This window comes from Bos grunniens, chromosome 19 (assembly GCF_055505025.1).
Source record: "Bos grunniens cultivar Pamir isolate PY7600 chromosome 19, Bosgru_T2T1.0, whole genome shotgun sequence".
NCBI classification, from domain to species: Eukaryota; Metazoa; Chordata; class Mammalia; order Artiodactyla; family Bovidae; genus Bos; species Bos grunniens.
The window spans coordinates 19,729,941-19,757,597 of NC_141183.1; the positions used below are offsets into that span (position 1 = coordinate 19,729,941).

Here is a 27,657-nt window from a genome sequence, read left to right on the forward strand (position 1 = left end):
AACTTACTCATTTTATGTTCCAAGCTTTATTGTAGCATCCTAAGATTGAGCATTCAGCCACTTAGGAGTGCCTTGAAATCCTAAGCAGCTAAGAAATCCTAGGGCCTTCTCTTGTCTTATCCATGGTGAGTAACCTTGCATTCAAGGAGAGGAGAGGGAGAGAAATGGAGAGCCATCAATTATACAGAATTATTCTTTGAAAAGCCCACGTGTCCATTTATCCTTCTCCATAGGGGCAGCAGCAGGGCAGGGGAACTTAGTCATTACTAATAATATGAAATAATACAAAATGCCAACACAATAGTACTTTTGAACAGTGACAGAGACCCATAATATAACTTCAACATAACATTAAAGCCACGAGACCTCCTGTTTATGTCTTACTAAAACAAATCACTTCCCCTCAGACTCACATAAAGCCTCAAAGCTGGTGACAAAAGGCAGTCATTTCCTACTTATATGGAGAGAGGAAACAAAAACGGAACTCTAGTCCCCGAATGGATGGCCAATCAATATTACAGAAGAGCAAAATTCACCCCTTGGTTGGGCCCCTCGTTCTCCATCTACATGGGTTTTAGGGCTTTGCCATCAATTGTGATCACCATGTTCTCTGATAAAAAGCAGCCATGTAGAGACATACCTATTTATCTCGGGAGAGAAGATATCTGGTTGTATTTCTGATATAGCGTCTTGAATTCTTGAAGGAAAAAAAAAATCAGAAAGATTTATGTCAGTGCCCAGGTGCTGGTGTGAAAGTTGAAGTTCTAAATCCTATGGGTCTTAGAAAAGGCTTACAGACCAAAGCCAGAGAGTGGAAGTTTATAAAAACACTGCAGATGGCTTTTCCCCGCCTCTTGCAGGATTGTCCCTACATGAAACAAATCAACCACATACTGAATTGTATACCCTTCATCTTCTTTGCTTGCTCATTCAATCTAAATGAATTAAGGGATGAGGGAAGATGTTACCAGATATTTTCTGAAGCTGTCACATAATGGCTTTGCTATCAAGGGGATGTCCTTAGCTGGTGAAGGGTTTGCTCCTGTTGTTAGCTTTGTAGGCTCTGGGCAGTTTTTCTTTTACAGATTGTTACATTCCTCATGATTTTGTCCTCCAACAATTTTGTCCTCTCCTGAGACTGACTCCTCTGAACACAGCCAGATTCTGTGAGTGAATAAAGCTATCACAGAGTACCCACGTGCCTGCCAATCTAACTCCGACGACTTGCGGTCATAGTGTGGTTTGCGATCACCAAGCCTCTTCAGAATGCCCTGGTTTTCCACAGTGATTCTCACTAGCTCCCGGTTCCTTGTTTCTCTGTTTAAGCTGGAAAAAAAAAAATCCTAAAATAGGTGAAGAATAAAATTCTCCTTCCAGATTGGAGTGGGGAAGATGAAGTTATGATGTCAGAAATTCAGGCTGCCTGAGTGCAGGGAGCCTGCTGTTCCACGGAGCCCTGAGAACCTATTGAACCAGACCGCGTTCTGGGAAACATGCAAAGCTTTTTTAGGTTAAGGCCAGTGGTTCTCAGCCCTGCAGCCTACTAGAAGATTCTAGTTTATTGGTCTGGGATGGAGCTTGGGGATTAGCATTTTGCAATAGCTCCCCAGGCATTATTATATGAAACCAGGATTAAGACTCTCTGGTTTAGGTGATGAAGGTCTTGTCTACCCAGAAATCATAAATAGCTGGTAATAGTTTTGGTTCACCTTACTCCCCTCAGCTTTCAACCCAGTTTTAAATACACAAGGATCAGGAAAGACATCTTGACACTCTCCCCTACACACTGACACACAGAAAACACTCATTTTCCTCGCATACATTCCTTTTGTAGCCCTGATCAGACTGCATAATTATTTGCATAAATGTCCCCTTTCTGACCTTGTGTTTTGAGGTTAGGAAATATACATCTCATTTCACCTCTGTATTTCTGGTGCTCAGCACATAGTAGTTGCTCAGCAAATATTTGCAGAAACAATTTTAAGAATGCTATATTAAAATCCCAGTTATCATCACCATTTTACAAAAGTGCTTTTCTGTGACGAACTCTAAATAGGACTCCAAAGAGTCTCTTAGGGAACAAAAGTTAGCTCTTTAACGTTAGAGAAAGGTTCTTGTTTGGGGTGGTTTTCTTTCTCCTTAACATGGTCTCTTTGGTTATCCCTCAGGATAACTTTCCTTAAGTGTGCCTCTAGTACTAAAGCCCAGCAAGGGGGAAGTCAGTTTTGATTTTCAGAAAATGAAGAGAAATAATACTACCTCTTGGAAAAATATTCGTTCCAGCAATCCACCTTGGCGGGGCCTCGGTGGGCATTGGCGATTTTTTGACACAGTTGCTTGTTTTCGTATTCAATTTTGTCGATTCTCTTTTGTTCACCCTGGTGAGAAACCCCACCCCACCATGGTGACATCATCACTACATGATGCTCCCTCTCACAATGGTGAGCATCCCCCTCCTGTGGGATTATGGGAAAGGGGCAAACTGGGGGCTACAGTGGAGACTGGGAGCAGGGCTGAGGAATCCAGGGGTGGTGTATGGAGAGGAGGAGGAAGTGGTGGGTATTTAGAAGGCTCTGGGAAACTGGACCTCTTTGGGACATAGATAAGGTACATTTGCAGATGGCAAGAACAAATACCTGCAGTTTGCTCAATTTTAAGATGTGATGTGTGTGCGCTGCTGGAGGTTTGGTATCAACAGTAGGCTTCACTGGAGAGGAAGGAAGGAGAGCAATGTTATGTCACAGGTATCCTCTTAGTAGCCTTAGAGACTCTGCTCACATTCTACACAATGACACTGATTAAAACATTGCAAGTTTGAATTCTGAACCAATTCAGTTCAGGGATTCTGGTTTAGTTGACTTTCCCAAACTGACATCATTTGAAGAGTTTTGAGCAGACATGAAAGCATGATGAGGGCTGAGAAAAATAAAATTTACAGACATAAATGTTCCTTGAAGCTAATGAAAGAGCCTTTCTCCCACCCTTTCCCAATATGACTAGCCTGGCTACTGGATGCTGCAGTCTCATCCTCTGTCTAGCTTTTTGGCTTTAAAGAGCTTAAATGAGTGTTTCCATCAAAGGAACTCCCTGGTGGAAGATAAATTTTGTCACTGATGCTAATACCCTCTTGACCAGACTCAGCAGATAAGGCCATATCATTGCAAAGCTGTGTACTGCTCTGGTTTACCATCAATATCTCTTAAGGTGAGCCCTTTCAGAATTCTAGTCATAGTGTCCAGTTTAAATTGCCCCACATACCTATTTGTATTCTATTCTTATGAAATGCATAGTGGCCAAAGTCCAGCTTCTTCCTGAAGGATGTGCTCTGTCTATGATTAGAGACAATTACAGGGTAGGCCAGATAATCCAGGGAATTGTTCATCTTCTCTTCCTAGTCTCACTTCTGAAATGAGGCACCCAGGCTCCTCTGTGAGGTACTTAGCTGTCCATGATGGGTTGTCATAGTTACTCAGTTATGACATCAGGGACAGGTCCCCGGGGAAGAAAGAGGAGCAGTGGAGCATGCCTGGTTGTCCCTGGGCTTCTCTTTTGAAAGTTAACCTATGTCCCAGTCAAGATGAGGACTGAGGCTCAGAAGATTTCCCACCTATCTGGAATGCAGGTGCCACCAAGGGCAGCAGGAAAAAGTGTGTTGTCTGGAAGGGGTGGGAAGGCATGGGGTGGGGGTGGGAGGTTGGAGAAAACCAGCCTTGGTTATACACCTTGGGCTGTAAGTTTAGTCTCCACTGCAATGGTTTCCCTGAAGGTGTGAGACTACAGCTGTTGGAGATATCAATACAAGACCCTTAATGATAATTTGATTCAATGTCATTTTGCAGGTGAGGAAACTGAAGTCCAGAGCAACAACCAAACTGCTCTAGAGAAAATTAGTGGCAGAACTGGGCTCGGGATGTGGGTTTCCTGAATTCCCAGCACCACAGTTGCTCTTTGGAGGGTGGGGAGATCTGCCATTTCATGCCAGTGGAGGAGAATGGTCATTTGCTGGTAACCGGACCTCAGTAAATGATGAGTTGCTGACATCATGTGGCTTGTAGTGGGCTGGCAGCTGCTCTAGGAGGTGTAGCGCCTAGTGGGTGCGCTACACGTTTGCTGATGGAGAGGGAGAACCCCTACCTAGTGCTCACTATGTAAAGCTGGGCGCTTTCCTGGAATGTTATATTGAATCTTTCAAAAGGCCCTAGGAGTTAGGTGCTTTTATTACCCCCATTTTTTTTCAACAAACAGGCTCAGAGAGGTTAAGTCACTGCCCAGGACCAGAATGCCATGCTTGCTTGCATAGAGCCCAAGCTTTAGGCAGGATGCCGACTCTCACTGAAGGCTGGAAGAAATGAGCCCTAGAGCTGGGCTTCTCAGCCTTTAACCTTCGTAGGGATCCCCAGAAGGGCTTGTAAAATGCACATCCTCATTTAGCAGGTCTGAGCTGGGCGGGGTGGGGGGGCGGGGGAGATTTTACATTTCTGACCAGCTCCCGGGTGAAGCCAACGCTGCTGGTCCGCAACAGGCAGTCAGAGCTCACAATCGGAACCCGGGTGTCCCTGTAATCCTGAGAAAATTAAGCGACACTTGGGTGTACCCCCGGTCAAGAAAAACTTTTATTACGCCCTGCATTTAGTCCAGTGTAGTTACTGCACGTCCATGCTTCAGCGGGGGGCGGGAAGAGGACTCCGAAACTCCAGGGTGGCAGCATTTCCGCCCCGGACTCAGGCCCCGAAGTCTTTCCCCGCGTCCCCCGGGCACCAAGCGGCGCGCGTACTTGCCGGAGCTGAGCGCGCCTGGGCGCCCGCGCTTCGCCGCTTCCCGCGCCTTGCGGGCCCGCCTCCAGGGCGGGACGGGGCGGGTCCCGGCTCCGGAGCCCCCGCCCAGCTGACCCGGCCGCTCTCCCCTCGCTCGCGGCTGCCCGGGCGTGCAGGGCCCTGCCGCCGCCATGTCGGGCCCGTTCGAGCTCTCCGTGCAGGATCTCAACGACCTGCTCTCGGATGGCAGCGGCTGCTACAGCCTCCCGAGCCAGCCCTGCAACGAGGTCACCCCCAGGATCTACGTGGGCAACGCGTGAGTCGCCTCTCCCGGGCCCCGAGACGCCCCTCCGACCCCTCCCCGGGGCGCCCCGCCCACCCGAGGGCTGGGGTGGGGGCGTCGGCGGGAGCGGGTGGGGGGAGCCGGGGCGGGGTCGCTCCTCCGGAAGCCGGGGCCGGGGCTGGGCGGGGGCTGGAGTCACCGCCCACCCTTCGTGCATGGGGCGGAGGGGCTGGACCCCGCCCCGCCCCCGCTCTGTCCTTCCCTTCCCTGGGTGGTGGAGACCCGGGGCCGCTCGGGCAGCCGGTGTCCGGCCCGGGGCCTCCACCCTCTAGGTGCTCGGCCTTGGGCGGTGTCGGGGCGACCAGGTTCACTTAACAGGTGGCCCTCTGTCGCCCGACCGGTCTCCGGCCCGCGCGTCATGTGACAGCTGCCTGGTTCTGCAGTGAGGTCACCGCGGAATGTCTGTCTTCGCTGCCATGGCAACGGGCTGACGTCACAATTCGGGCGTGGAATTTTCCCGGCGAGGCAGGCTTAGATCGGAGAATTGACATTTCCCAAACTTGGGGGTTCAGAGATCTGGGGACAGGTTTCCTCGCTCCTCCCCCTACCTTCCACTTAGGGTTTGATTTATCTAGAATTCTAGAACGACCCAATGATAAACCCCCTGAGGACCTGGGCCATCACTTAGCAAAGGCTGCCGACCTTTTCGCCACCAGGAAATGCATTTATTATTTAACACTTAGGAGTTCTTACCAAATCGATTTTCTCATTTTCTCATAGTCAAACTACTAGTAAGAATTTCTCAGTAGCAGGAGAGAACTAGTGATAGCCATTCTGAGAGGTGTTGAAATCTCAGCCAAAAGTAAAAACTAGATTCCCATGCCTGTGTAGCCTCCGGAGGGCACAGGAGGTTGGGTTGGATTTTCATGAGACCCTGAGGCCCTAACCTCCGTGGGCCCAGAGACCGCAAGTCTAACCCGGTTTTCTCCTTTTTCACAGGAATAAATGGTGGCCCAGAGCAGGTGAGGGCTTGTGAGGTTAGGGTCAATATCTTGTTCATGTCTGTATCCCAGGTCTTGGACTAGGACCTGATGCTTACTTTGCCAAGGACTGCTGCAAAAATGGGGGTCATCACAGCACTAGGGGGTCTAGAAGTCAGGTCCCAGCTTCATGGGGGCCAACCTCGTCCATCTATCACTCATTCACCATATGGAGCATCACTGGTGTCAGGCACTGAACAAAGGTCATTCACAGTGTGTGTGTTAATTGCTCAGTCGTGTCCGACTCAGTGCACCTATGGACTGCAGCCCGCCAGCCTCCTCTGTCTGTGTCATTTCACAGGTGAGAATGCTGGAGTCGGTAGCCATGCCCTTCCCCAGGGGATCTTCCCAACCCCGGGATCAAACCTGGGTCTCCCTCACTGCAAGCAGATTCTTTACCGTCTGAGCCACCAGACAAGCCATCATTCACAGTAGTGATGGTAAAGTTGTTGAATGTTGACTTAGTATTTGAGAAGGAAGGTGAATGGCAGTGACTCTTCAAAGTTAGTTATTTTAGATCCTTTTTAATGAGCAACTTTACAGTTGTGTGCAGTGTCCTGATAGCTAACGAAGGGTACCAGAGTCTCATCCAGAGTCCTCAGTAATTGCCGAGTTCTGAGAACAAACCCCTTTCCATCCACCCAGGCAGCAAGGGGCCTTGGCACTCTTGGAAACCCTGCTGTCTTGGGCAGTTTGGCTCAGTCAGCTGTCACTACTTCCAAGGTGGAAACCAAAGATGTGAACATCTGGTGGTAGTCAAGGGTGGCACGTGCCAATGGCCACTGTAGAAAACACGTCCCTTGCCTTTAAGCAAATCTGACCTTGACACAGACAGGGGCATGGGGAGTGCTCCACAGGGAAGATTGACTTGAGTACCTATTTCTCCCCTACCCCTTGCAGTCAGAAGTGCTTTAACAAAATCAGGGCCCCTGATCAGGGCTCACAGGGCAGAGTGAAACCTGGAGGAGCCCCGTTTTCTGCCTCGTGAGATTTGTGGTTGATGTGGGCATGAGAAGCAGAGTGAGGGGGAAGATAGAGCAGGCCTTGTGTCGGGAGAAAAGAGGCCTCCTCCCAGCCCTGCCATGCAGCAGCCCTTGAGAGCATATGCATGTCCTTCGTCTGTCCTGTCGGGCCAGAGTTGAAGCTCTGTCCTTCCTTCCTCCCAGGGCTGATGTGACAGGCAAACAAGATCACGCAGGAGAAGGCCTTGTGTAAAGTGTAAACTGCTATTTGAATTGGGACGTTGTTGTGAGATGAAATAAAGCAGCCCTTTGACTATTCAGATCGAATGTTTTGTAACCTCTACTGGCTCCCCAAGTGCTTACTCACCCAGGATAGCTTCAGAGACGTGGCTAGTGGACTATGGCAGGAAGGATCCCTCTAGAGGATGGAAGGGGGCTGCTGCACTCTATAATCCAAGGAAGAAGGCTGCTGGGCTGTGCTGATTTCATTCTTCACTGATTCACCACATACTCCTTCAGTACCTACTGTGTGTGCCAGGTACTAGAGCACATGCAGGGCATACGGACATGAAGCAGACATGGTTCCTCCATCAAGGAGCTCATAGCCTGGACATCTAAACAAATAAGCACAATCAAGCATTAGGATAGTGGCCCTGATCACGGTGTCAGGCTCTGTCTATAGAACAGCTCATTTAACACTAACAACAGCCCCAGGAGTAGATACTGTTATCATCCTCATTTTACAGATAGGGAAACTGAGGCATGGAAAGGTTAAGTGACTTGTTCAAGCTTAGTAAGTGACAGGGCTGTCTGGAGTCTGGCTCCATTTTTAGCTTCTTGGTGATATCACCACCCACAGGATCGAGAGCACGATGCTGGATGAAGGGGAGATCAGGAAATGCTGCCAAGGGAGGTGAGATATGAGAGGGTGCACCTTTATGAAGAAGGTGGAGAAGGACATTCCAGGTAGCGGGAATAGTGTGGGCATGAAAGCACCCAGGCTATTTGCGGCAGGTAGTTGGAGCTGGCTGGAGTGAGGGCAGAGGGTCATAAGCTGAGGCTGGAGAAGCCAGCAGGGGCCAGAGCACGGAAGGTTCCTTTCTGAGCCAAGAGGCTTAGGGTCTTCTCCATCTTCCTCCCCTGAGGGCTGCCAGGTAGTCAGTTGATCCTCCCCTGCTGCTGTTTCCTGTCCAGGTCTGTCGCTCAAGACATCCCCAAGCTGCAGAAGCTGGGCATCACCCATGTCCTGAATGCGGCTGAGGGCAGGTCCTTCATGCACGTCAACACCAATGCCAACTTCTACAAGGACTCCGGGATCACCTACCTGGGCATCAAGGCCAATGACACACAGGAGTTCAACCTCAGCGCCTACTTTGAAAAGGCGGCAGACTTCATCGACCAGGCTCTGGCTCAGAAGAACGGTAAGGGACCTGCCACCCAGGAAACGGTGGGAGGCAGCTTTTTTTAAAATCAATTTTTATTGGAGTAGAGTTGCTTTACTGGGAGGCAGGTTGAACTTGATTTTTTTAGAAAACAAGCACATGACAGGCCTTTTCTTGGAAAACCTGATGTTTTCTGGCTCTTGTGTGAAAGGCTGAGAGCTTTGGGTCTCTCTCTGCTCACCTGGCTGCCTGTTAAGTGACCACACGTGACACAAGGCCTCGGCACCCTTGTGTTTGCATTGACTTTGGCTGAGGGTTGATTGCCAGCCCTGCTCCCCTATTCAGATAGCTGCAATAGTGAAAATTTATTATTTTCTGTGATAAGAAATCCCCAGGTGACCAGCTCCAGGGCTGGTTGATGCAGTAGCTCTCTGGTGGCTTCAGGACTCTTCTGCCACCCTCAGTGTTGGGGACTCCCCTGATGGTCCGAAGACGCCTGTGGTAGATCTGGTTACCACCTCCCAACAGGATAAAGTGCAGTGATGGATGAGGCCACCATCTCTTCCTCATGTTTCTCTCTGTTCTTCTTCTTTTTTTTTAAAATATTTACTACCTTATTTGTCTTCGCCGGGTCATAGTTGCAGCATGTAGGATCTTCAGTCTTCTATGTGGGGTCTTTAGTTGCAACATGTGGGATCTTGTTCCCTGACCAGGGATGGAACCTGAACCCTGTGCTTTGGGAGCACAGAGTCCTAGCCACTGGGCCACCAGGGATGCCCCTTCTCTTTTCTTAAGAACCAATAAAACAGCCCATAGAAACCACCCAGTGGAGTCCCCCTCACCTCACTGGTGAGAGCTGGGTCACATGCATTACCTGGCTAGGGGAGGGGGGCAGCCCCGATTGGCTTAGGCTGGGAGTCAGGAAACTTTGGCCCAGTTTTTAAATGCTTCCTGCAGGTCCAAAATATAAGGCAGGACCGAAGCAGAACTGCTGGAATGCTGGCTGTCAGGTGAGGCATGCCAGAGAGAAATCCTAGAAGGCCAGAGGGCAGACAGCAGCTGAGCAGGCTGGGCCGCTTGCCCTTTCTGCTTTTAGCTTGATTCTGTCAGCAACTGCCTTTACCTTCCTGCCGCTTCCTCCAGCCCCTTTCTTCTTCCTCACCCAAACCTGGCGAGGGGGAGCGACTCCCACTGAGGCATGATCAGCCCTGTCCCCCTGATTCTAGCCTGTCTCTGCTGCCCTGATGCTGCTTGTCCCAGCAGCCTCCCCACAGCAATGATTTCCAGCGGACAATTTACTAGCCGCTGGTTATCACACAGTTGGGGCCCAGGAGGGAGGTTTGATTGCCTGGGATATCTGCAGTCTTTATCATCAGGCCCTCTGTGGTCCTCCCCAGCCTCGTACACATCACATGCCTCCTCTCCAGCTATACTGAGCTCCGCTGTAGACAAGAATGAGGGACCCAGTGAAGGGGATGGATTTTGCTCTTCCTGTATATCCATTGGTCATTCATTCAGGGAACTTAGAGCTCCCTGACAGTTTCCTCTTTCCATGCAACTGGGTGACCTCCTGCCTTAGCCCATGTGGGTTGGGTCATTTGTCTGGAGGGATCTCTCTGCATCTTCCTGACCCATCCTCTGGCAGACCCTGCCTCATGCTTGAGCCCTAGACGTAGTGTCCATTCATCCATGAAGCCTGCCCGCGGTCTGAATCCACTGTGTCCATTGCCTGTCTCCCTAGCACCTGACATAGATTGGGCATGTAGCAGGTACACTGGAATACTGAACCAGTGACAGGAAAAAATTCCATGGGTTCTAATGCCCAGTGGAAATACTTATAGGATTGATTGGTCAAGTGAGCCAACAGAAATACACTGGCCTCCAACACTGTGCAGGGCTCAAGGGAGCTGGGGGCCCATCACTTTGGGGTGGGGGAATTGGCCAGGGACCCTCAGAGAAGGAAGCAGTCATTTCCAGCTGGGAAGATCAAGGGAGACTTCCTGGAGGAGGTAGTGTATGGGCGAGGCCTGTAAGGATGGACTTTGACCTCTCCCCTTGCTTATTGGCTCTATGAGTTCTGTGCATGCTGAGTATGTTCCAGGTTCTAGATAATGAGGCAGCTGCTCTGCAGAGGGTCCCATTGCCAGGATGGGAACAGGGAAAGCCCTACTCTGAATACTTTGGGTCCATTGGCCAGAGAGTGACTGGGCAGGGAAGTGGAGAACTCCCCACTTCTACCCTGAGAGCATTGGGAAAAATAAGGTTATGTTTTGGGGCTAGGGTCATGGGAATAGAACAGACTGTTTGACTCTGGGTCAGCAAGTTTCCTTCACAGTAATGCCCATGCAGAGGTGTTGGTGGGGAATCATTCACTCAGCTGATCAGCAAATATTTATTGAACACTTAATGTATGCTGGGAATTGTAGGGTATCCAGAATCAATACCCTATAGTCCTTGCCCTTAAGGAACTCACACTCTGGCAGAGGAGGGTTGGTCTGTGTGTGACCAACAGAAACACAGAGCTGGACTGCTACAGAAGAGGATGCACCACGTGCCAGCAGAAGACTCGTAGTGTTGGCTTATATTTATTTATTGAATGTTCATGTCTGCCAGGTGCTAGTCTGAGGCTTTTATATATCTCTTCCCTGAATCTTCAGCCATCTTGGGCCATGGGTATTATTAGCTCAGATGAGGAAAGTGAGGCACAGTATTCTTAGGTGGGTCATAGGGTGATAACCAGGGTATTGGTCCAGGTTCTCCAGGAAAACAGAACCAATAAAATACACATATATTATTTATTTTAGGGGATTGGCTCATGTGATCATGGGGCTGGCAAATCTGAAATCTGTCGGGCAGACTGGAAACTGAGGCAGGGCTTTGCAGACAGAATTCTTTCTTCTCCAGGAAACCTCAGTTTTTTGCTCTTAAGATCTTTAGCCGATTGGATGAGGTCCACCCACCTTATCAAGGGTGATCTCTTTTACTTAAAGTCAACTGATGGGAGGTGTTCATTACATCTACAAAATCTCTTGTAGACTAGTGTTTGACCAAGCAATTGGGTGTCATAGACAAGCCAAGTTGACACATTTAACCATCACAACCAGCAAGTTAAAATTTAAACCCAGATTCCCATGACTTCAAGGATTGGGATTCTCCATCCTTATGCTGACAAAGGAAATAGTTGAGCTGGGGTCTTAAGGATGAATAGGAGTTTGCCAGGTTGAGGAGGGAGAGGGTGTTCCAGGTAGGAGGAACAGTATGAGTGAAGGCACAGAGGTGAGAAATAGCCTGGGAAGGTGTCGGGGCCGCGGGCGGTTAGCCTGGTAAGTAACGCTTTGGTGGTAGCCTACCCAACTAATGGTGACAGGTCCCATTTATATTGGAAAAAGATCCCTCCAGCTGTTGTGTAGGTTGGTGGAGGGTGAGGGTGGAGGGAAAGCTCAGTTTGGAGGTGAAGGGGCAGAGGTGAGAGATGATGAAGACCTGAACTGAGCACTCTGTGTGAGGAGAGAGTAGGGATAAGAGAAGCCAAGGCTTCTTGCTCAAGAGGCCTTCCCACTTTAATAAAAGATTGGGGGAACCTTGTTGATGATGCTCTGGCCTCTCCTGACCATCCATTCCTTCCTTCATCCAATGCTGGGGATACAACAGGGAGCAAAACAGACAGGCATCCCTGCCCTCGAGGAGCTTACATTTTGGGGGAAGATGACAGTAGACATAAGTGAAAAAGATGTGTGGCCCCCAGGAAATGGGGATGACTAAAGCAGGGAGCAAGGGGATAACGGGGTATAGAGAGTGGGACTGTGGCTCTTTAGAAGGTGGGCAGGAAAGACCTTCCTAGGACACTGGAGCAAATACCTGTGAAAAGAGGTGTTGCAGGCAGGCTCCAGTCCGTGGGGTCACAAAGAGTCAGACAGGCCTGAGCAACTAATACTCTCACTTTTCGCAGGCCAAGGGGCTGGCTGGCTGGACTGCAGGGAGAAGGGGAACGAGGAGATGATGTCAAAGTCAGGGGGAGGGGGCAGATCTAGTAATTTCCCTGGTGGCTCATACCGTAAAGAAGCTGTCTGCAGTGTACATTGGGTCTCCTACATTTGATCCCTGGTTCAGGAAGATCCCCTGGAGGAGGGCATGGCAACTCACTCTACTATTCTTGCCTGGGGAATTCCATGGACAGAGGAGCCTGGCAGGCTGCAGTCCTTGGGGTCGCAAAGAGTGGAACACAGCTGAACAACACGTGCATACATTGTTTGATTCTCTGTGTTTGTGTTTGACATTCATGGTCCTTTTATTTTGAAATGGTTTTGTTGAGGCATTAATTGACGTTCCCTAAACTACACAGAGTTTGGTAAGTTTTGACATATGTATACATCTGTGAAGCCATAACTACACCCAAGATGGTGAGTTTATCCATCACCCCACGGATTTCCTTCACCTCCCTTTGTGACCTCTCCCTTCCACTCCTCTCTGTCCTCCACTCCCAAGTAACCACTGATCTGCTTTCTATCACTAGACATTAGTGTACATTTTGTAGAGTTTCGTGTAAATGGAGTTGCACAGTATGTATGCTTTTTCGGTCTGGCCTCTTTCACTCAGCATAATTCTTTTGTTTCTTCCATCCTGTTGCACGTGGCAGGAATGCCTTTGTAATGCTGAGTAGTGTTCTGTTGGATGGACGTCCCATAGTTTGTTTATCCATTTACCTGTTGATGGACATTTGGGTGGTTTTCATATTTTGCTTTTGCTTGAAATAGAAAATTCATGTAGGTTAGTACCAGATCGCAGTGTGTAGATCAATGCACTGCACACCACCCATGTTTTGTTGTTCGGTTGCTAAGTTGTGTCTGACCCTTTGCGACCCCATGGACAGCATGCCAAACTTCCCTGTCCTTCACTATCAGCCCCCAGATCAAGAAACTAAACCTGACCAGCACCCCAGAAGCCCCACATGTTCCTCCCAGTGTCTCATCTCCCACCTCCACACCACTATCCAAACTTCTAAACGCATAGCTCAGTTTTGCTGGCCTTTTTTTTTTTTTCAGTTTTGTCTTGGCCACACCTCGCACCATATGTGATCTAGTCCCCTAACCAGGGATTGAACCTGTGCCCCCTGTAGTAGAAGCCCTGTGTCCTAACCATTGGACCACCAGTAAATTCCCCTGTCACTTCTACTCTGTGGGATCGTACACATCCTGTTTGTGTGTTTCATCCAGTTTGTATCTGGGAAGTTGTAGACTGTTCAGACTTAGTATTTATCTACTCTTCTGTTGACCAGCCTTTGGGAGTTTCCAGTTTGGGGCTGTTGTGACTAGTGCTGCCTATGATGTCCTGGTGGGATTCTTTTAGCAGACATGTGTATGCAGTCCTATCTGGTGTGGGTCTGGGATGGAATTGCCAGGCCCTGGGGGATGCACATGGTCAGCTTGAGTAGATCCCACCACATGGTTTCCTGAAGCCATGATCCCCTCCCCAAACATGGTAGCTCAGCTGGTAAAGAATCCACCTGCAATGCAGGAGACCCTGGTTCAATTCCTGGGTCGAGAAGATCTGTTGGAGAAGGGATAGACTACCCACTGCAATATTCTTGGGCTGGTACATCCCCTCCCCTAACCACAGTAGCTCAGCTGGTAAAGAATCCACCTGCAATGCAGGAGACCCTGGTTCAATTCCTGGGTCGAGAAGATCTGTTGGAGAAGGGATAGGCTGCAGTATTCTTGGTCCTCCTTGGTGGCTCAGCTGGTAAAGAATCTGCCTGCAATGTGGGAGACCTGGGTTCGATCCCTGGGTTGGGAAGATCCCCTGGAGAAGGGAATGGCTACCCACTCCAGTATTCTGGCCTGGAGAATTCCGTGAACTGAATAGTCCATGGGGTCACAAAGAGTTGGACATGACTGAGCAACTGTCACTCTTTTTCACTTGCCCCAGCCACAGATCAAAGTCCTAGCAAAGCGTCAGATATGACTGAGCAACTATGACTTTTCTTTTTCACTTGCCCCAGCCACAGATCAAAGTCCTATCTATGCTCCCCATCCCTGACAGTGCTTTGTGTGTTTTATATTTATCTTTGCCATCTTAGCCATTCTGGTGGGCCCAGGATGGCCTGGCAGTGTAAGTTGCATGTGCATGTCCTGGGAAGAGTTTTGACTGGAGTTGAGGCGTGGCGGGCCAGCCCCAGCTCATCACGTCCCCGTCTCTCACAGGCCGAGTGCTGGTCCACTGCCGTGAGGGTTACAGCCGCTCCCCGACCCTCGTCATCGCGTACCTCATGATGCGTCAGAAAATGGATGTCAAGTCCGCCCTGAGCATCGTCAGGCAGAACCGTGAGATCGGCCCCAACGACGGTTTCCTGGCCCAGCTCTGCCAGCTCAATGACAGACTCGTCAAGGAGGGAAAATTGAAACTCTAGGGCGCCCCCACTGCCTCTTCTCTAGAGGTCAGACGGGGGTGGGGGTCCCTGGTTGTGATGTCACAGGCTGCCATGTTTAGGAAACACAGTGTACCCTGCTCCCAGCATCACCAGGCACTTGCCCACACGTCTGTCCCAGCACGGCCCTGGGCCGCTTTTACCCTGGGGAGCATATAAAGAAGTTTGCTGAGGAGGGCGTCCTGCTCCCTGGCGTGTCCTGCACCTGCAGTTTATGACGCCCTCACCCTGAGGTGGGGGCCCAGAGGGGGAAGGCCTGTGACAGGTGTGCTTCTCCTGGACGACCCAGGGCAAGAGGTCTGTGGAAGTGCAAGGCCTGAGATGCTCACGGGGGCCCTCCTGACCTCCCCCGCCCCCTATTCCGAGCCCCCACCCCTGAGCCCTTTCCTGAATGGGGCTCTGTAAAGGAACTATGCAAATGTGGGCCCCTCTCCCGCCACTGTGTCTGTCTCCCCTGAATCCTCACAGCCGTCCACGCCCTGCTCACAGAGACACGTCATGAGGTCTGAAGCTGGCTGGGGTCAGTTATCCGTGGGTGGAAATGCTCATCAAGTAACTGCATTTGACGATTTCCTTAGGATTAACGATACTGAAACAAAGAGGCCCTTGTGTGGGCAGACACATCCCCCTTCTTGAAGGACTCTCCTAGATCAATAGTTTGAAAAATGTGACTCCTTAGAAGGCTTGAGTTCAGAATCCGCCTTTTAGGGATACTCGGCTCTCAGTCCCTTGGTCCGTTAGAAGAGTAGTTCCTTAGGCAGGGTTTTATTTTTCTTTTTTAGAAAACAGGGTGTTGAAGTCCAGCCTATTTAAAAACCCCACCATTTGGAGAATTACAAGGGTTTTGTCCTGAATTATAGTGTTGGCGGGCCCAAGCCACTCGTGCTCACTGCTTTTTGTCTCAGTTGCTATTCCAAGAACAGGAGGAGGAAATTGGCCAATTATAGCACGTGTGCCGCGTGTGCGTGAGAGAGCAACATAGCCAGTGGCTGGACAAACGGGGGGTTGAACGGCCCAGGCTCACACCCTGCCCACTCACAGGTAGTTCTTACAGCTCTCTGCTGCCAGAAAAGGTTCTGGAGCCTTGGGAGCAAAAATGATTCAGCCAGGCAGAAAGGAAACATGACGGAAGGTTCAAATGGCGCCTTTATTGATGGTAGAGCAAAGAAACAAAAAGAAACAGCCTTTGCAAGGACTTTTTAGGATGATGTTGGAAGCCATGAACACTCACACTCACACGTGTGTACACATTTGTCAGAATAGAGGAGTTTTGTTTTGAACACAGTCTTGTTAGCACTCGGCATAATTGTCATCAGGGCAAGCAACGCAGTGCCGTTGTCTTCAGGTTCCCTAATGGCAGAGAGGTGGTCCTCAGCTCTGCCCCCTGGCACTTAGCACATAGATGTTTGATAAAAGTTTGTGGAATTAAACTTTTTTTTTTTCTTTTCTTGAGCACCAAATATATGCAAGGCATTGTTCTGGTGGGTCTATCAAGCTCCCAGAAGCCTGACTTGGTGGTAGGATCCCTTGCAAGGATTTGCAAAGGAGTCTTACCTGAAATGAAATATCAGGGACTTTTGTTGAATATTTAAAATTCAGTTTTAAGTTTCAATTCAGGCAGTGGTTCTGACCATGTGGAGGTGGGAAATGTGCCTTTTCGAGAATTGACCAGAAGCTTCCAGCTAGGTGGAGGAGAGGCAGGTATGCCTTGGGGCTTAACACCCAGGGTAATGATCTCTATCTTGACAGAAGCAGCACCGCCCAGCCTGGATGTCCCCTTTGCTCTGTGACCGTAGCAGCCCTGAACAGACTAGAATCTGTCTTTTTCAGATACCAGGCTGCCCCCATAGACCCACCCAAGTGAAACGGCCTTTTCCCCCACTGTGTCCCTCACAGAGGCCAGATAACTCTTCCACTTCATCTAACTTGATCCTCACAATAACCTTATTAACTTGGTGTTGGGCTCATTCATGTATTGGTACCTTTAAGAAAAGGAACTGGGGTTCAGAGTGATTAGGGGTGGGGTGCTCAGGGCTTCCCAGCTCAAAGGCAGAGCTGAGGTGAAACTTCAGGTTGACTGCTCTCTGAAGCTGAATTCTTCCTCTCCTACTACACTCCTCCTCAAGAAATGAGCCCTCGGGAAGGTCTCAGTGCTCTGTGCATGCTGTTGACCCAGCTCCTGTGCACGAGGCCAATTAGCTTTGTAGCCAGAGGACAACAGGTCAAGCCGTAGTGCCGGGGGAGGGGAGGGGGGCCTGCTACAGGAAAAATAAGAAGTGTGGGTCCCCAGTTGGGTTAGGATGTGTGGCTCTTCTCGGAAACACATAGCATCCCTAAGTCAGAGCTTTCTGCTCCACTTCCGGAAGAGGCTCGAGAGCTGGGGCTGGGGTCCCTCTCGCATGCCCAGGCGGTGGTCCTCACACGAGACAGCCTCAGCTACTTAGGTCTGCTGACAGGACCTCTTGAAAAGCCTCTTTGTGTGGGGACATGTTGGAGAAAAGGCCATGGGGAGAATTACTGCCATCACTTTGGGGCTACTTTTCTGCTAATAACTTGGGATTTCTTCAGTCTTTAGTCCCAGAAACCCTATATTTCCTTCACGAAATGTGGCTCCTACTTTGAGTAAAAACAAAATCAACTTCTGTTGTGTAAGAGCCAACACATGCTCATCTGGACAGCTTCCCCCTCTGCCACCGGAAAGTGATGGAATAGGAACTCAGGGTGCCTCTATCCCCTCCTCTGACCTGGTCTCTTTCTTTGACTGGGAGAGCCCCATCTAGACCAAATGAGAGCACCAAATGGTTTTCTTCTCAGTTCTGAAGCAGTACATCTTCCACTGGCTTGTCTGTTTCCCTGCCACTCCAGGTTAGCTGGAGAGCAGAAATCACCATCTTTCAAGCAAGGGGACTAAACTTGAAGACCTCTAAGGTCCCTTTTGGCTCTGACACCATTGCGTTGTTAGGAGAATCCCCATTGACTTGGACCGCCACCTGGAAATTATAGGGTGTGTAACAATATGATGACCAGCAGGTGGCGCTGTGTTCCACTCATGGTGATGGATGCTTGGGCAAATGTTGGTGCCTTTTGTGTCACAATGTTAAGATGCTAATGTTTTAATCGAAATAAGCACTGATCTTAAAATATGAAGATGTTAGCTTTTCTCGTAGGAAATTTTCTGTCATAAAACCGGCATCAAGAATCACTGAAGAGCTGACAACGATGGTCCTTCCAAGTCAAGATTTTATCCTGATTGGAAAGGGAGGCCATCTCCGGTTGAGAGAATAGATTGGTTGGAAGCTTAACTTACCTGCTGTCAGCTTTTAGGGTAATTTGACTGTGAAAGCATCAATTTTCTGGACAGAAAAGGGAAAGGTATTAAACTGGTTTTAAAAAAAATAAGTTTAATGTCTGTCATATCACAAATTAGTGTTAAAACACTAAAACTGTAACCAAAATAAATGTCTTATATTATGAAGAAATGGTCTTTTTTGTCCTTCTTATCATAGTTGATTTTCTTTTATACTTTCATGCTTAGCTTTTATGTTTGCTTTTTCTAATGATCATCATTTAAAAATTCACCCTCCTGATCTAGTTATAGGTTCTGTGATAATTATATTCATGTAGTAAATATTTATTGAACATCTCTCCAGTACCAGAAAATTCCTGGCTTAGGAATAATCTTTTTATTTAATTTTTTAAAATTCTAGCTTTATGATTGTATAACTGATTGGAATATTCTTGATTGGAATGGCCCACCACTGTCAATGAGGCAGGTAAGATTTATGTTCCTAAGAAAGGGGGGATGGGGTGAGTCTCAGGGTCGCCTCCCATGAAGATGACTGCGTGGCATTTTAGGAGTTGAGTGATCCTGCAAATGGGCAGTCCCTAAACATCCCCTGCCCCTAGATGTTTTATAAGTTCCTCTATTAGCACTAACTCTTTTATAAGAAGCATTGCTTTTTTCCCCCTCTGAATAAAAAACTGAGAGAAAACCGAGTGACTTTCCTCCAGACAGAAAGATCCTGGGCGGAAAAAGAGCCTCCTGGTCTCCAGCTCACCTTCTACAGCAGGAGGCAATTAGACTAGCTCAGTATTATCAAACCTCTTTGGCAACCTAATCTTCATATTTTGATACAAAAGCACTGCTATATAAAATGGGTAATGTTTTTAAAGTGGAACTTAAACATTTTAATTAAAAAGGAAATACTGTATAGGAACAGTAATAAATTCAAACAATGCAAAAAGGTTTAGTAAACCTTACCCCAAACCTTCAATACCTCTCCCTCAGAGGAAGCCAGTTCTAAGTATATCCTTTTAGAAAAGTGACGTGCATGTGTAAGCACACGTTTGGATACGTGTGTGTTTGTTGTTACTGTTTAGTCAACTAAGTTGTGTCTGACTCTTGCAACCCCATAGTCTGTAGCCTGCCAGGCTCTTCTGCCCATGGGATTTCCCAGGCAAGAATACTGGAGTGGGTTGCCATTTCCTTCTCCACGGAATCTTCCCAACCCAGGGATTGAACCCGAGTCTCCTCCATTGGCAGGTGGATTCTTCACCACTAAGTCACCAGGGAAGTACATGTGTGTATGTAGATATCCATAAATGGAAAATGTTCTACACTTTGATTTTTTTTGCTAAACAATATATTGTACCCTCTGTTTCTTATATTCCCATTCATTTTATCAGCTACCTAGCAGCCATTGTGTATGGACAAACTGCGATTTCTGTATACTGTTGTTTTAAAGGTCCAGTCTGCTGTAATGAGCACCAAATATAAAATGAGACTCATGAGTGATAATCACAGTGTTTTATCTGCTTTGTATCCGGTTAATTTCTGTTGTCCATTGGGGTGGAACAGTGTCAGGCACAGCCTGCTACTCAGAACTAAGGAAGGATGTTCTGTGCTCCCTTGTGTAATTTCATGAGTGTGGAAATGTCCAGGCTAACTTTTAAAAAAAGACAGTCTCTGAGCTATGGCTTCCTGAATTGATGATCCCATTTATAAGAGGTCCAAATGCACGAAGACTGCATTTTTTAAGTCTACATCAAAATGAGTTAATTTGCAGGCAATACCATGAGTGGGTCATCTCCAATTCATTCAAAGCAGATGCATACCACACTGTTATAATGTGTGTATTTATTATGTTTTTATTTATTTACTTAGGCTGGCCATGGGGCTTGTGGGATCTTAGTTCCCAAATCGGGGATTGAGCCTGAGCCCTTGGCAGTGAAAGCACCAATTCCTAACCACTGGACCACCAGAGAATTCCCTATTATATTTTTAACTAATTAAAATGTACATGGTTTTTAAGCCGTGAACCATCTCTGTGGAAGCTGGGGTTCTGGGGGATCTAGTTTGAAGGCCCATGAACCAGAGGACTGCATATCGCGCCTGGGGGCCACCCTGAGGAGGAGGAGGAGGGCAGAAAGAAGGGAAGGTGCCGGGAGCCGGCATATTGCATACTGAGTGCATATTGCATATTGAGTGCAGCACTTTCCACAGCATCATCTTTCAGGATCTGGAATAGCTCAACTGGAATTCTATCACTGCCGGGATCCAGCGTGAGGAGCTCCACCCATGACAAAGGTCATGAGGAAGGAGGCTTGGCATACGCAAAGGCGGGATCGAGCCTCGAGTCCCCGTGGAAATTCTCGAGCATTTACACCCAAAACCAGAGTCTGCCTACTTTCTGCTTTGTGCCTTCACCTACACCTCTGACTTTACTGGGGGCTGTCCCCCACTACCTCTCTGAAAAAAGAGTTAGCTTACAGCTCCAGTTAATAATTCCTGGGTGTGACAGTGTTTCAACCTACATTTCCTTTGGAAATCCTCTAGCCTGCCTGAATAGGTTTTCCCGGCCACATGTGATTGTTCAGAGCCTCCCAACTGTGAGAGGCAGGAGATGTTCTAAACTGTCTAAACACAGATTCTTTTGAGTAGTTAAAAGATTGATTAGAAATTGTATTGGTGAAGGGATTTTCACTTGTTGGGCCAATGTTTGCTGCTAAGTTTCCATATCCCTTACCTGCTGTGTCCCTGGCAGTGTATTGATTAATATAATTGGTGTAAGTAGTAGCTTTAATGTTTGTAACCTGGGACCCTTGAGTTAATTCTTTTTCTTGTTATAGCCCACCACACCTTTGCTCTGTAGGAATGCAACTTTATCTAATGCTTTTGGAGGGTGGCTCCTGACCAATCACCTTTAGAGAAAAATAAGTTTTCTGAAGAAAGGGTCTTAAAATGTTAACAGGCCTCCGGGCCAGAAGATGATGCAAATCACCTAAGCTTTTGCATATGATAAGTTTGCAGGAAGAGAGCCTGGCTTGCTGCATGACTCTACCCCTTCCCCCATTATCCTCTATGCATAACTTAAGGTATAAAAACTACTTTGGAAAATAAAGTGCGGGCCTTGTTCACTGAAACTTGGTCTCACCATGTCGTTCTTTCTCTTACCTTCTGGCTGAATTATTCAGCCTCTTTTCTCCACTGAATTTCCTCACTGAGCTATCCTTATTTCAGCCTCTTTTCTCCACTGAATTTCCTCACTGAGCTATCTTTATTCCATTACTCTTTATATCCTTAATTAACGTTTAATTAAGCAGTTGTTTCCTGATCCTCGCGGACGCCGTCCCCGCTTCGAATTCCCTGGATCCACCGGGGCTGGACCCCGGCAGGAAGGAATCGCTTCTGAGGGGATAGACGTTTCTGAACGCAAAGGGTGACAGTCTTCTTTGGTCAACTTTATTAGGCCCCGCTGAACTCTTCTTCAGCTAGGCCTTCCTTGTCTTTTAGACTTTTACGGTCATCTCTGTATTATTTCATTTTAGCAAGAATCCTGCCAACTCAGTTTAGCCTGAATTCCCCATCCTCCATATCTGGTCACCTTCAATACCTGATCAGGTGTCTCACCCCCCAGCATCCCCAGGTGATGTCTGACCACCCCGGCCTGCCTTCAGCAAGAATCTCATTAGGTTCCTTTCGCCAGAATCCTCCCTCACCCCCGATGTGTCCTCTTGGTAATTTTCCATTCACTGACCCCCCTACCCTGCTGTTTGGCTATAAATTCCCACTTTCCTTGTTATATTCAGAGTTGAGTCCAATCTGTCTTCCCCACTACCCAACTCCATTGCAGTGGTCCCTATACCTATTATGATGGTCCCCCGCTCCGTCTTTACCTTTCTTTCTTTTGTTTGGCTGCGCTGGGTCTTCATTGCTGCGCATGGTCTTTCTCTAGTTGCAGCGAGTGGGAGCTACTCTGTAGTTGCAGTGTGCGGGTTTCTCATTGCAGTGGCTTCTCTTGTGTACGGGCTCTAGGCACACAGGCTTCAGTAGCTGTGGCACATGGGTTCAGTAGTTGTGGCACACGGGCTTAATTCCATGGGATTTTCCCAGACCAAGGATTGGACTGAGTCCCCTGCACTGGCACTCAGATTCTTAACCTCTGGACCATTAGGGAAGTCCCTTATTTATCATTTGAAACAAGGATTTACAGAGAAGGGCCTTCCTGCAGGCAAAGGGTGGCAGTTAGGTTCTGGGATGACTCAGGGCCCCACCTTAAACAGCCTGGTCTGCTAGGCAGAAGGAAGTGGAGGTTTAGTCGTGTTGGGGCTGGGGAGCCACTGGCCTGTTCTAAGCAGGAGGGTGAATAACCAGGCTCTTTAGTGCCATCCCTCAGGAGCTGCTGAACCAAGTAGATTTCCACCTGTCCTGAGACCCTGCCCTCTGCAGAGAATGATTTCTCAACTGTGAATAAAGACAGGGTGATTTGGACTTCCCTCAGGGCAGACACTGTCTATAAACAGAGATTGCCCTCCAAATCCAGATCCTCCATTTTTACCACTGATCTGTGGCAGCAAATCTGTTTAAAAATGCAGCCAAGAGACTTCTCAATGTCTAAGACTCCACGCTCCCAATGCAGCAGGCCCAGGTTTGATCCCTGGTCGAGGAACTAGATCCCACATGCCGCAACTTAGAGTTTGAGTGCCGCAATTAAAGAGCCCACGACCAGGAACAGAGATCAAAGGTCCCACGTGCCACAACTAAGACCCAGATCAACCAAATATATCAAAATAAATATTTTTTAAAAGACTAGAGAAACACAGATAAGGAAAAAAGATTTTTAAAAATATAAATAAAAACGCAGTCACTAGGAGTCCTCAGTTTCCATGAATTAGAGACAGGGGGCTTGGGAACCAAGTAGAGACTGAAACTACTGTGTTTGCCAACACTTTCGGATTAAGCATTCTACAAGCCTGAGGAGTCAGAGGAGCATAACTTACTTTCCAAATGTGGCCTGTCCTGCAAAGTCTGGTCCAAATGCCACATCTTCCCAGATCCACCCCAGCAAGAAGAGGTTGTTCTTTTCTCTAAAGGTCCCAAACACTTTTTCCTTTTAAAAGAATGTATCTGGCCCTTTCCTTAGTGTCACCAATCACTTTCTACTTGGTATTGGGGTTATGTGGATGAAGAATTTATTCCTTCCCTGATACTGGAGCTCCTGGGTGGGGAGTATGTATCAGTTCATTGTGCCTGAGGTCTTGCTTCATTAAATGTTTGACAAGTGAACTTAAGAATAGGCAGCTTGATAGAAACAAAAACCACTAAATCATCATGTAGAAAAACAGCCTTGCTAGAAATTCAACTACTAATAATTGAATTTAAATTATTAAATTCAATTTAAGGGACTTCCCTGATGGTCTGATGGTTAAGACTCTGCCCTTCCACTGAAGGGGCACAGGTTCAATCCCTGGAGGGGGAACTAAGATCCCACATGCTGCGTGATGTGGCCAAATAAATAAATTCAATTAAAAAAAATTTAACAGCCCACACTCAGGGTTGGCAGCCTTGTGGAAAAACATGCTGTTATGTATTGAATTGTTGATTGACTATGAATCCAAAATTCATATGTTGAATCCAAAGACCTCAGAATGTGACCTTATTTGGAAGTAGGGTTGTTGCAGATATAATTAGTTGAGATGAGGTCATCAGGGTGGGTGATAATCCAACATGACTGATGCCCTTGTAAAAAGGGGGAATTAAGACATACGCACACACACGGGGAGAATAGCATGTGAAGATGAAGACAGAGATTGGGGCAAAGCTTCTGCAAAACCAAGAAATGTCGAAGACTGCCAATGAGGGGGTAGGCACAGAACAGACTCTTCTTTGAAGCCCTTGGAAGGAACCAACCTTGCTAATGCTTTGATCTCAGACTTTGGCCTCCAGAAACTATGAGACAATAAATTTCTGTTGTTTAAGCCACTCAGTCTCTGGTAATTTGTTTCAGCAGCGCTAGCAAACTAGACACATGCCCATTTGTATGTCACTATAGTGTTCTTGCCTGGAGAATCCCAGGGATGGGGAAGCCTGGTGGGCTGCCGTCTATGGGGTCGCACAGAGTCGGACACGACTGAAGTGACTTAGCATAGCATAGCATTGAGACTGGGGACTGTTTACTCTCTCAGACCCAGCATTCACTTCAGAAATAACCCTACAGGTAAAAAAATACTTGATGGAATCAGTCAGTTCAGTTGCTCAGTCATGTCTGACTCTGCAACCCCATGGACTACAGCACACCAGGCTTCCCTGTCCATCACTGACTCCCAGAGCTTGCTCAAACTCATGTCCATCAAATCAGTGATGCCATCCAACCATCTTATCCTCTGTTGTCCCCTTCTCCTCCTGCCTTCAGTCTTTCCCAGCATCAGGGTCTTTTCCAGTGAGTCAGTTCTTCTCATTAGGTGTCCAAAGTATTGGAGTTTCAGCATCAGCATCAGTCCTTCCAATGAATATTCAGGACTGATTTCCTTTAGGATGGACTACTCAGCAATAAAGAGGACCAGATTGTTGATACATGCAACAGCTCAGATGAATCTCCAGGGAATGAGGCTCAGTGAAAAAATCCAGTCCTAAAAGGTTACATCCTGACTGATTCTATTTATATACCTGAAATGACAAAATTGTAGAAATGGGGAATAGATTCGTGGTGCCATAGGGTTAGAAGTGAAGGAGAAGGGCATGATTATAAAAGAGCAATGAGAGGCATCTTTGCAGTCAGAGTTGTTCTTTGTCTTGACCATGATGGTTGTTACTTGAACCAATACATGATAAAGTTGCATAGAACTAACACACACACACACACACACATACAAGTAAAACTGGGGAAATCTGAATAAGACTGGTAAACTGTATCAATGTCAGTATCCTGGCTTTTGCAAGATGTTATCATCAAGAGAAAATGGGCAGAGGGAACAGGAAATTTTCTCTATATTCTTACAAGTGCATGTGAATTTACCATGACTCCAAAATAAAAAGTTTAACTCAAAAAATGACTTTGTCCAAGGGTGTTATAGCATCCCTGCTGAGGATAGAGGAACATCAGAAATAACCTAAATTACCAATGACAGAAGTCAGCTAAAACCCTGAGGGTTTAACTCTGGGGAGTACTGTCTAGCTCTGAATGATGACAGGTCTGTGGACTGAATAAATATAAAACTGAATCAGTGTTCAGTGAAAAAGCAGATGGCATCACAGCAGGTTCTCGCTGAGCCATTCTGTGAAAAGCATGGCTGTACCTTGGCAGAGAGTAATTCAAAAGAATGGAGCTAATTTACAGGTTCAAGTCCACTGGATCCTTCTTCTCTTCCTTCTCCTTTTCTCTCCCTCTCACTCTCTCTAAAACATTACTTCTGTTTCAAATGATGAAATCCTGAGCCTAGCCATTCTCTGATCGCTGGCTCCTCCTTCCGTCTCCAGCAGATGGCAGAAGTGTTACAAGGATGGTCCCCTCGGTCTCCATTTCCTAGGAATGAGCTTCAGATCCCAACAGCAGGTGGGGCTCCAGCATCAAGTCCCTCCAGTTCAAGGAATCCAGACATCAGAACTGCCCTCTCAGAACTCCAGAGCAAGAAGTCTGGCCACAATAGGGTTAACGGTCCACATTCCAGAGTCAGGGAAAAGGAGGCTGGAAGGTCACAGACAAGGGGAGAGGGTTCGGAGGGCCCCCTTCTCACAACACGGCCAGCTCTGTTGGGAGAGATAGATCACCCGCAACAATGGCCACAGCTGTTTTCGTCTGCCCTGAAGGAAACTGACTTAGGAAGCAGGTATCAGAGGGGGCCCTTCCTGCAGGGGCTTCTGTCTGGCTTGTAAAACTGTCAGAGCAGCTGCATTTATGTGTCGAGTGATGGACGATGGAAAGGAGGGACAGACGGCCGCAGATGGACAGTGACTTACAAGTCGAGGCAGGTGGCAGAGGCTCTGCAGGTGGGGTGTGCTGATTCATTGCCCAGTGAAAATACCAAATACCACAGTCCACTTCCCAGCCTCCTTCGAAGCCTGGAGCGAGTGTGCCTCCTCAAACAATCCGTCTGCCACGAATGCTTCCGCGGGTGCTCCTTTCTTTTCCTGCACCTCAGGTGTGAATCTTCCTCCCCCTCCCCAGGCCCTCTTTCTTTTCCAGGGTGTGTGTGTGCGCTCAGTCGCTCAGTCATGTCCAACTCTTTGCAACCTTATGGACTGTAGCCTGCCAGGCTCCTCTGTCCATGGGACTCTCCAGGCAAGAATACTGGAGTGGGTTGCCATACCTTCTTCCAGGGGATCTTCCCAACCCAGGGATCGAACCCAGGTCTCCAGCATTGCAGGCAGATTCTTTATTGTCTGAGCCACCAGGGGAGACCAAGAATACTGAAATGGGTTGCCATACCTTCCTCCAAGGGATCTTCCCAACCCAGGGATCAAACCCAGGTCTCCCACATTGCGGGCAGATTCTTTACTATCTGAGCCACCAGGGAAAGGTAGCAATTCCTTCTGAGTTCTCTGTGGCTAGCTGGACTTGACACTGCTTCACCGAATGCATCCATCCCATGCTCTGCACCAATAAGGTTTTCCACACAGGACTCAAAGCTGGTTTTGAAAAATGTAATGGTCTGGGAAACAAGAAAAAAAATGTCAGCACTAAAAATGCTGGCTTCCACTTTTGCTAAGAAAAGGGATTTTGTGCTCTCCGCTTCTACCCACAGCCTGGCCCGGGAAATAACTGCCTTTGGCACATCAGCCTGCCAAGAAGTGCCTGTCACCAAGCACAAGATCCCCAAGGAGCCTGAGCCGAGGTTTCCTCCTTGTCTCCATCACCAGAGCCTGTTGACCTCTCACCCTGGCCTGGAAACCAGAATCCCTGCCCCCTCGGAAGTAGAAGCCCCTGCTGTGACCCTCCAGATTTCCCTCTTGCCTTCCAGAGGGATGACAAGAGGGGCCTTCTTGGTCAGGATAATTGATGCTGAGCCATATGTAGACCAATGAGAGTTCTTAAAAAGCTGCCTTCTGCCTCTGCCTGGGTCCGTGGGGGCCAAATAGACACTGCTAGGGGCTATTTCATTTTGGCGGGGTGACAAATGAACTTGGCCTGAGAGATGGGATCAGCAGGGCTAAGACCTGCAGAGGACTCAGAGCTGTAGTTTGCTTCATTAAGCTAGTGCCGAGTTTGTTTTGAGAAAGCCCAAGGGGCCCAGGGAGGTAGAGATGAGGAGCTGGAGCTCATTTTGATATCCGAAAACTGCAGCCGCCTGCATGTGGGAGGCGCTGAAAGCAGGCTTGCCTCACACGCCCCCCTCACCGCTGGTCACCTGGGAGCACCAGCAGCAATTTGGGAGATTTCTGAGCTCAAGGAGGAGTCTTTGGGGAGGGCTTGCCTGGAGCACACCCCGTTCCCTCCTCCTGGGCTGAGGGAAGCATGGGACCAGCCCTGCCCCAGCCTGTCCTCATTGGCTGGCATGAGGCAGAGGGGGCTTTAAAAAGGCAAACGTGTCCAGGC

At 48.2% G+C, this 27,657-nt stretch overlaps 2 protein-coding genes and 1 long non-coding RNA gene across 4 annotated transcripts; 2 read left to right on the forward strand and 1 right to left on the reverse strand.

Moving 5' to 3' along the window:
• Nucleotides 1-640: 640 nt before the first annotated feature.
• On the reverse strand, nucleotides 641-3,410 carry CFAP97D1 (CFAP97 domain containing 1). The gene is made up of 5 exons (XM_086357504.1): nucleotides 3,259-3,410; nucleotides 2,637-2,707; nucleotides 2,260-2,378; nucleotides 1,203-1,326; nucleotides 641-697 (listed from the first exon to the last, which is right to left on the reverse strand). Exons 1-5 carry the CDS (start codon nucleotides 3,380-3,382, stop codon nucleotides 641-643), a joined length of 495 nt encoding a protein of 164 aa, XP_086213630.1. The 5' UTR covers nucleotides 3,383-3,410.
• Nucleotides 3,411-3,577: 167 nt separating this feature from the next.
• DUSP3 (dual specificity phosphatase 3) lies at nucleotides 3,578-18,324 on the forward strand. 2 transcript variants are annotated; one of them, XM_086357502.1, is made up of 5 exons: nucleotides 3,578-3,647; nucleotides 3,840-3,884; nucleotides 4,929-5,070; nucleotides 8,234-8,460; nucleotides 14,622-18,324. In XM_086357502.1, exons 1-5 carry the CDS (start codon nucleotides 3,578-3,580, stop codon nucleotides 14,825-14,827), a joined length of 690 nt encoding a protein of 229 aa, XP_086213628.1. In that variant the 3' UTR covers nucleotides 14,828-18,324. The 2 variants fall into 2 exon arrangements, with proteins under 2 accessions (XP_086213628.1, XP_086213627.1); XM_086357501.1 differs by lacking the exons at nucleotides 3,578-3,647; nucleotides 3,840-3,884 and having other exon boundaries at nucleotides 4,914-5,070.
• Nucleotides 18,325-18,551: 227 nt separating this feature from the next.
• Nucleotides 18,552-21,268, forward strand: LOC147351495 (uncharacterized). The gene is made up of 2 exons (XR_015147556.1): nucleotides 18,552-18,618; nucleotides 20,349-21,268. It is a non-coding gene; the product is annotated as an uncharacterized LOC147351495 (long non-coding RNA).
• The last annotated feature ends 6,389 nt before the right edge of the window (nucleotides 21,269-27,657 follow it).

What these genes read in the sequence shown, in the direction of transcription:
- DUSP3 (XM_086357502.1), top strand. Translation starts at nt 3,578, where the DNA reads ATGAGGACTGAGGCTCAGAAGATTTCCCACCTATCTGGAATGCAGGTG. An exon ending in ACCAAGGGCAGCAGGAAAAA is followed by an intron (nt 3,648 to 3,839) that starts GTGTGTTGTCTG and finishes GTCATTTTGCAG; the next exon opens with GTGAGGAAACTGAAGTCCAG. An exon ending in CAACCAAACTGCTCTAGAGA is followed by an intron (nt 3,885 to 4,928) that starts AAATTAGTGGCA and finishes GCCCGGGCGTGC; the next exon opens with AGGGCCCTGCCGCCGCCATG.
- CFAP97D1 (XM_086357504.1), bottom strand. Translation starts at nt 3,382, where the DNA reads ATGAACAATTCCCTGGATTATCTGGCCTACCCTGTAATTGTCTCTAAT. An exon ending in TAAGAATAGAATACAAATAG is followed by an intron (nt 2,708 to 3,258) that starts GTATGTGGGGCA and finishes CTTCCTCTCCAG; the next exon opens with TGAAGCCTACTGTTGATACC. An exon ending in CGTCGGAGTTAGATTGGCAG is followed by an intron (nt 698 to 1,202) that starts GCACGTGGGTAC and finishes TTTTCCTTCAAG; the next exon opens with AATTCAAGACGCTATATCAG.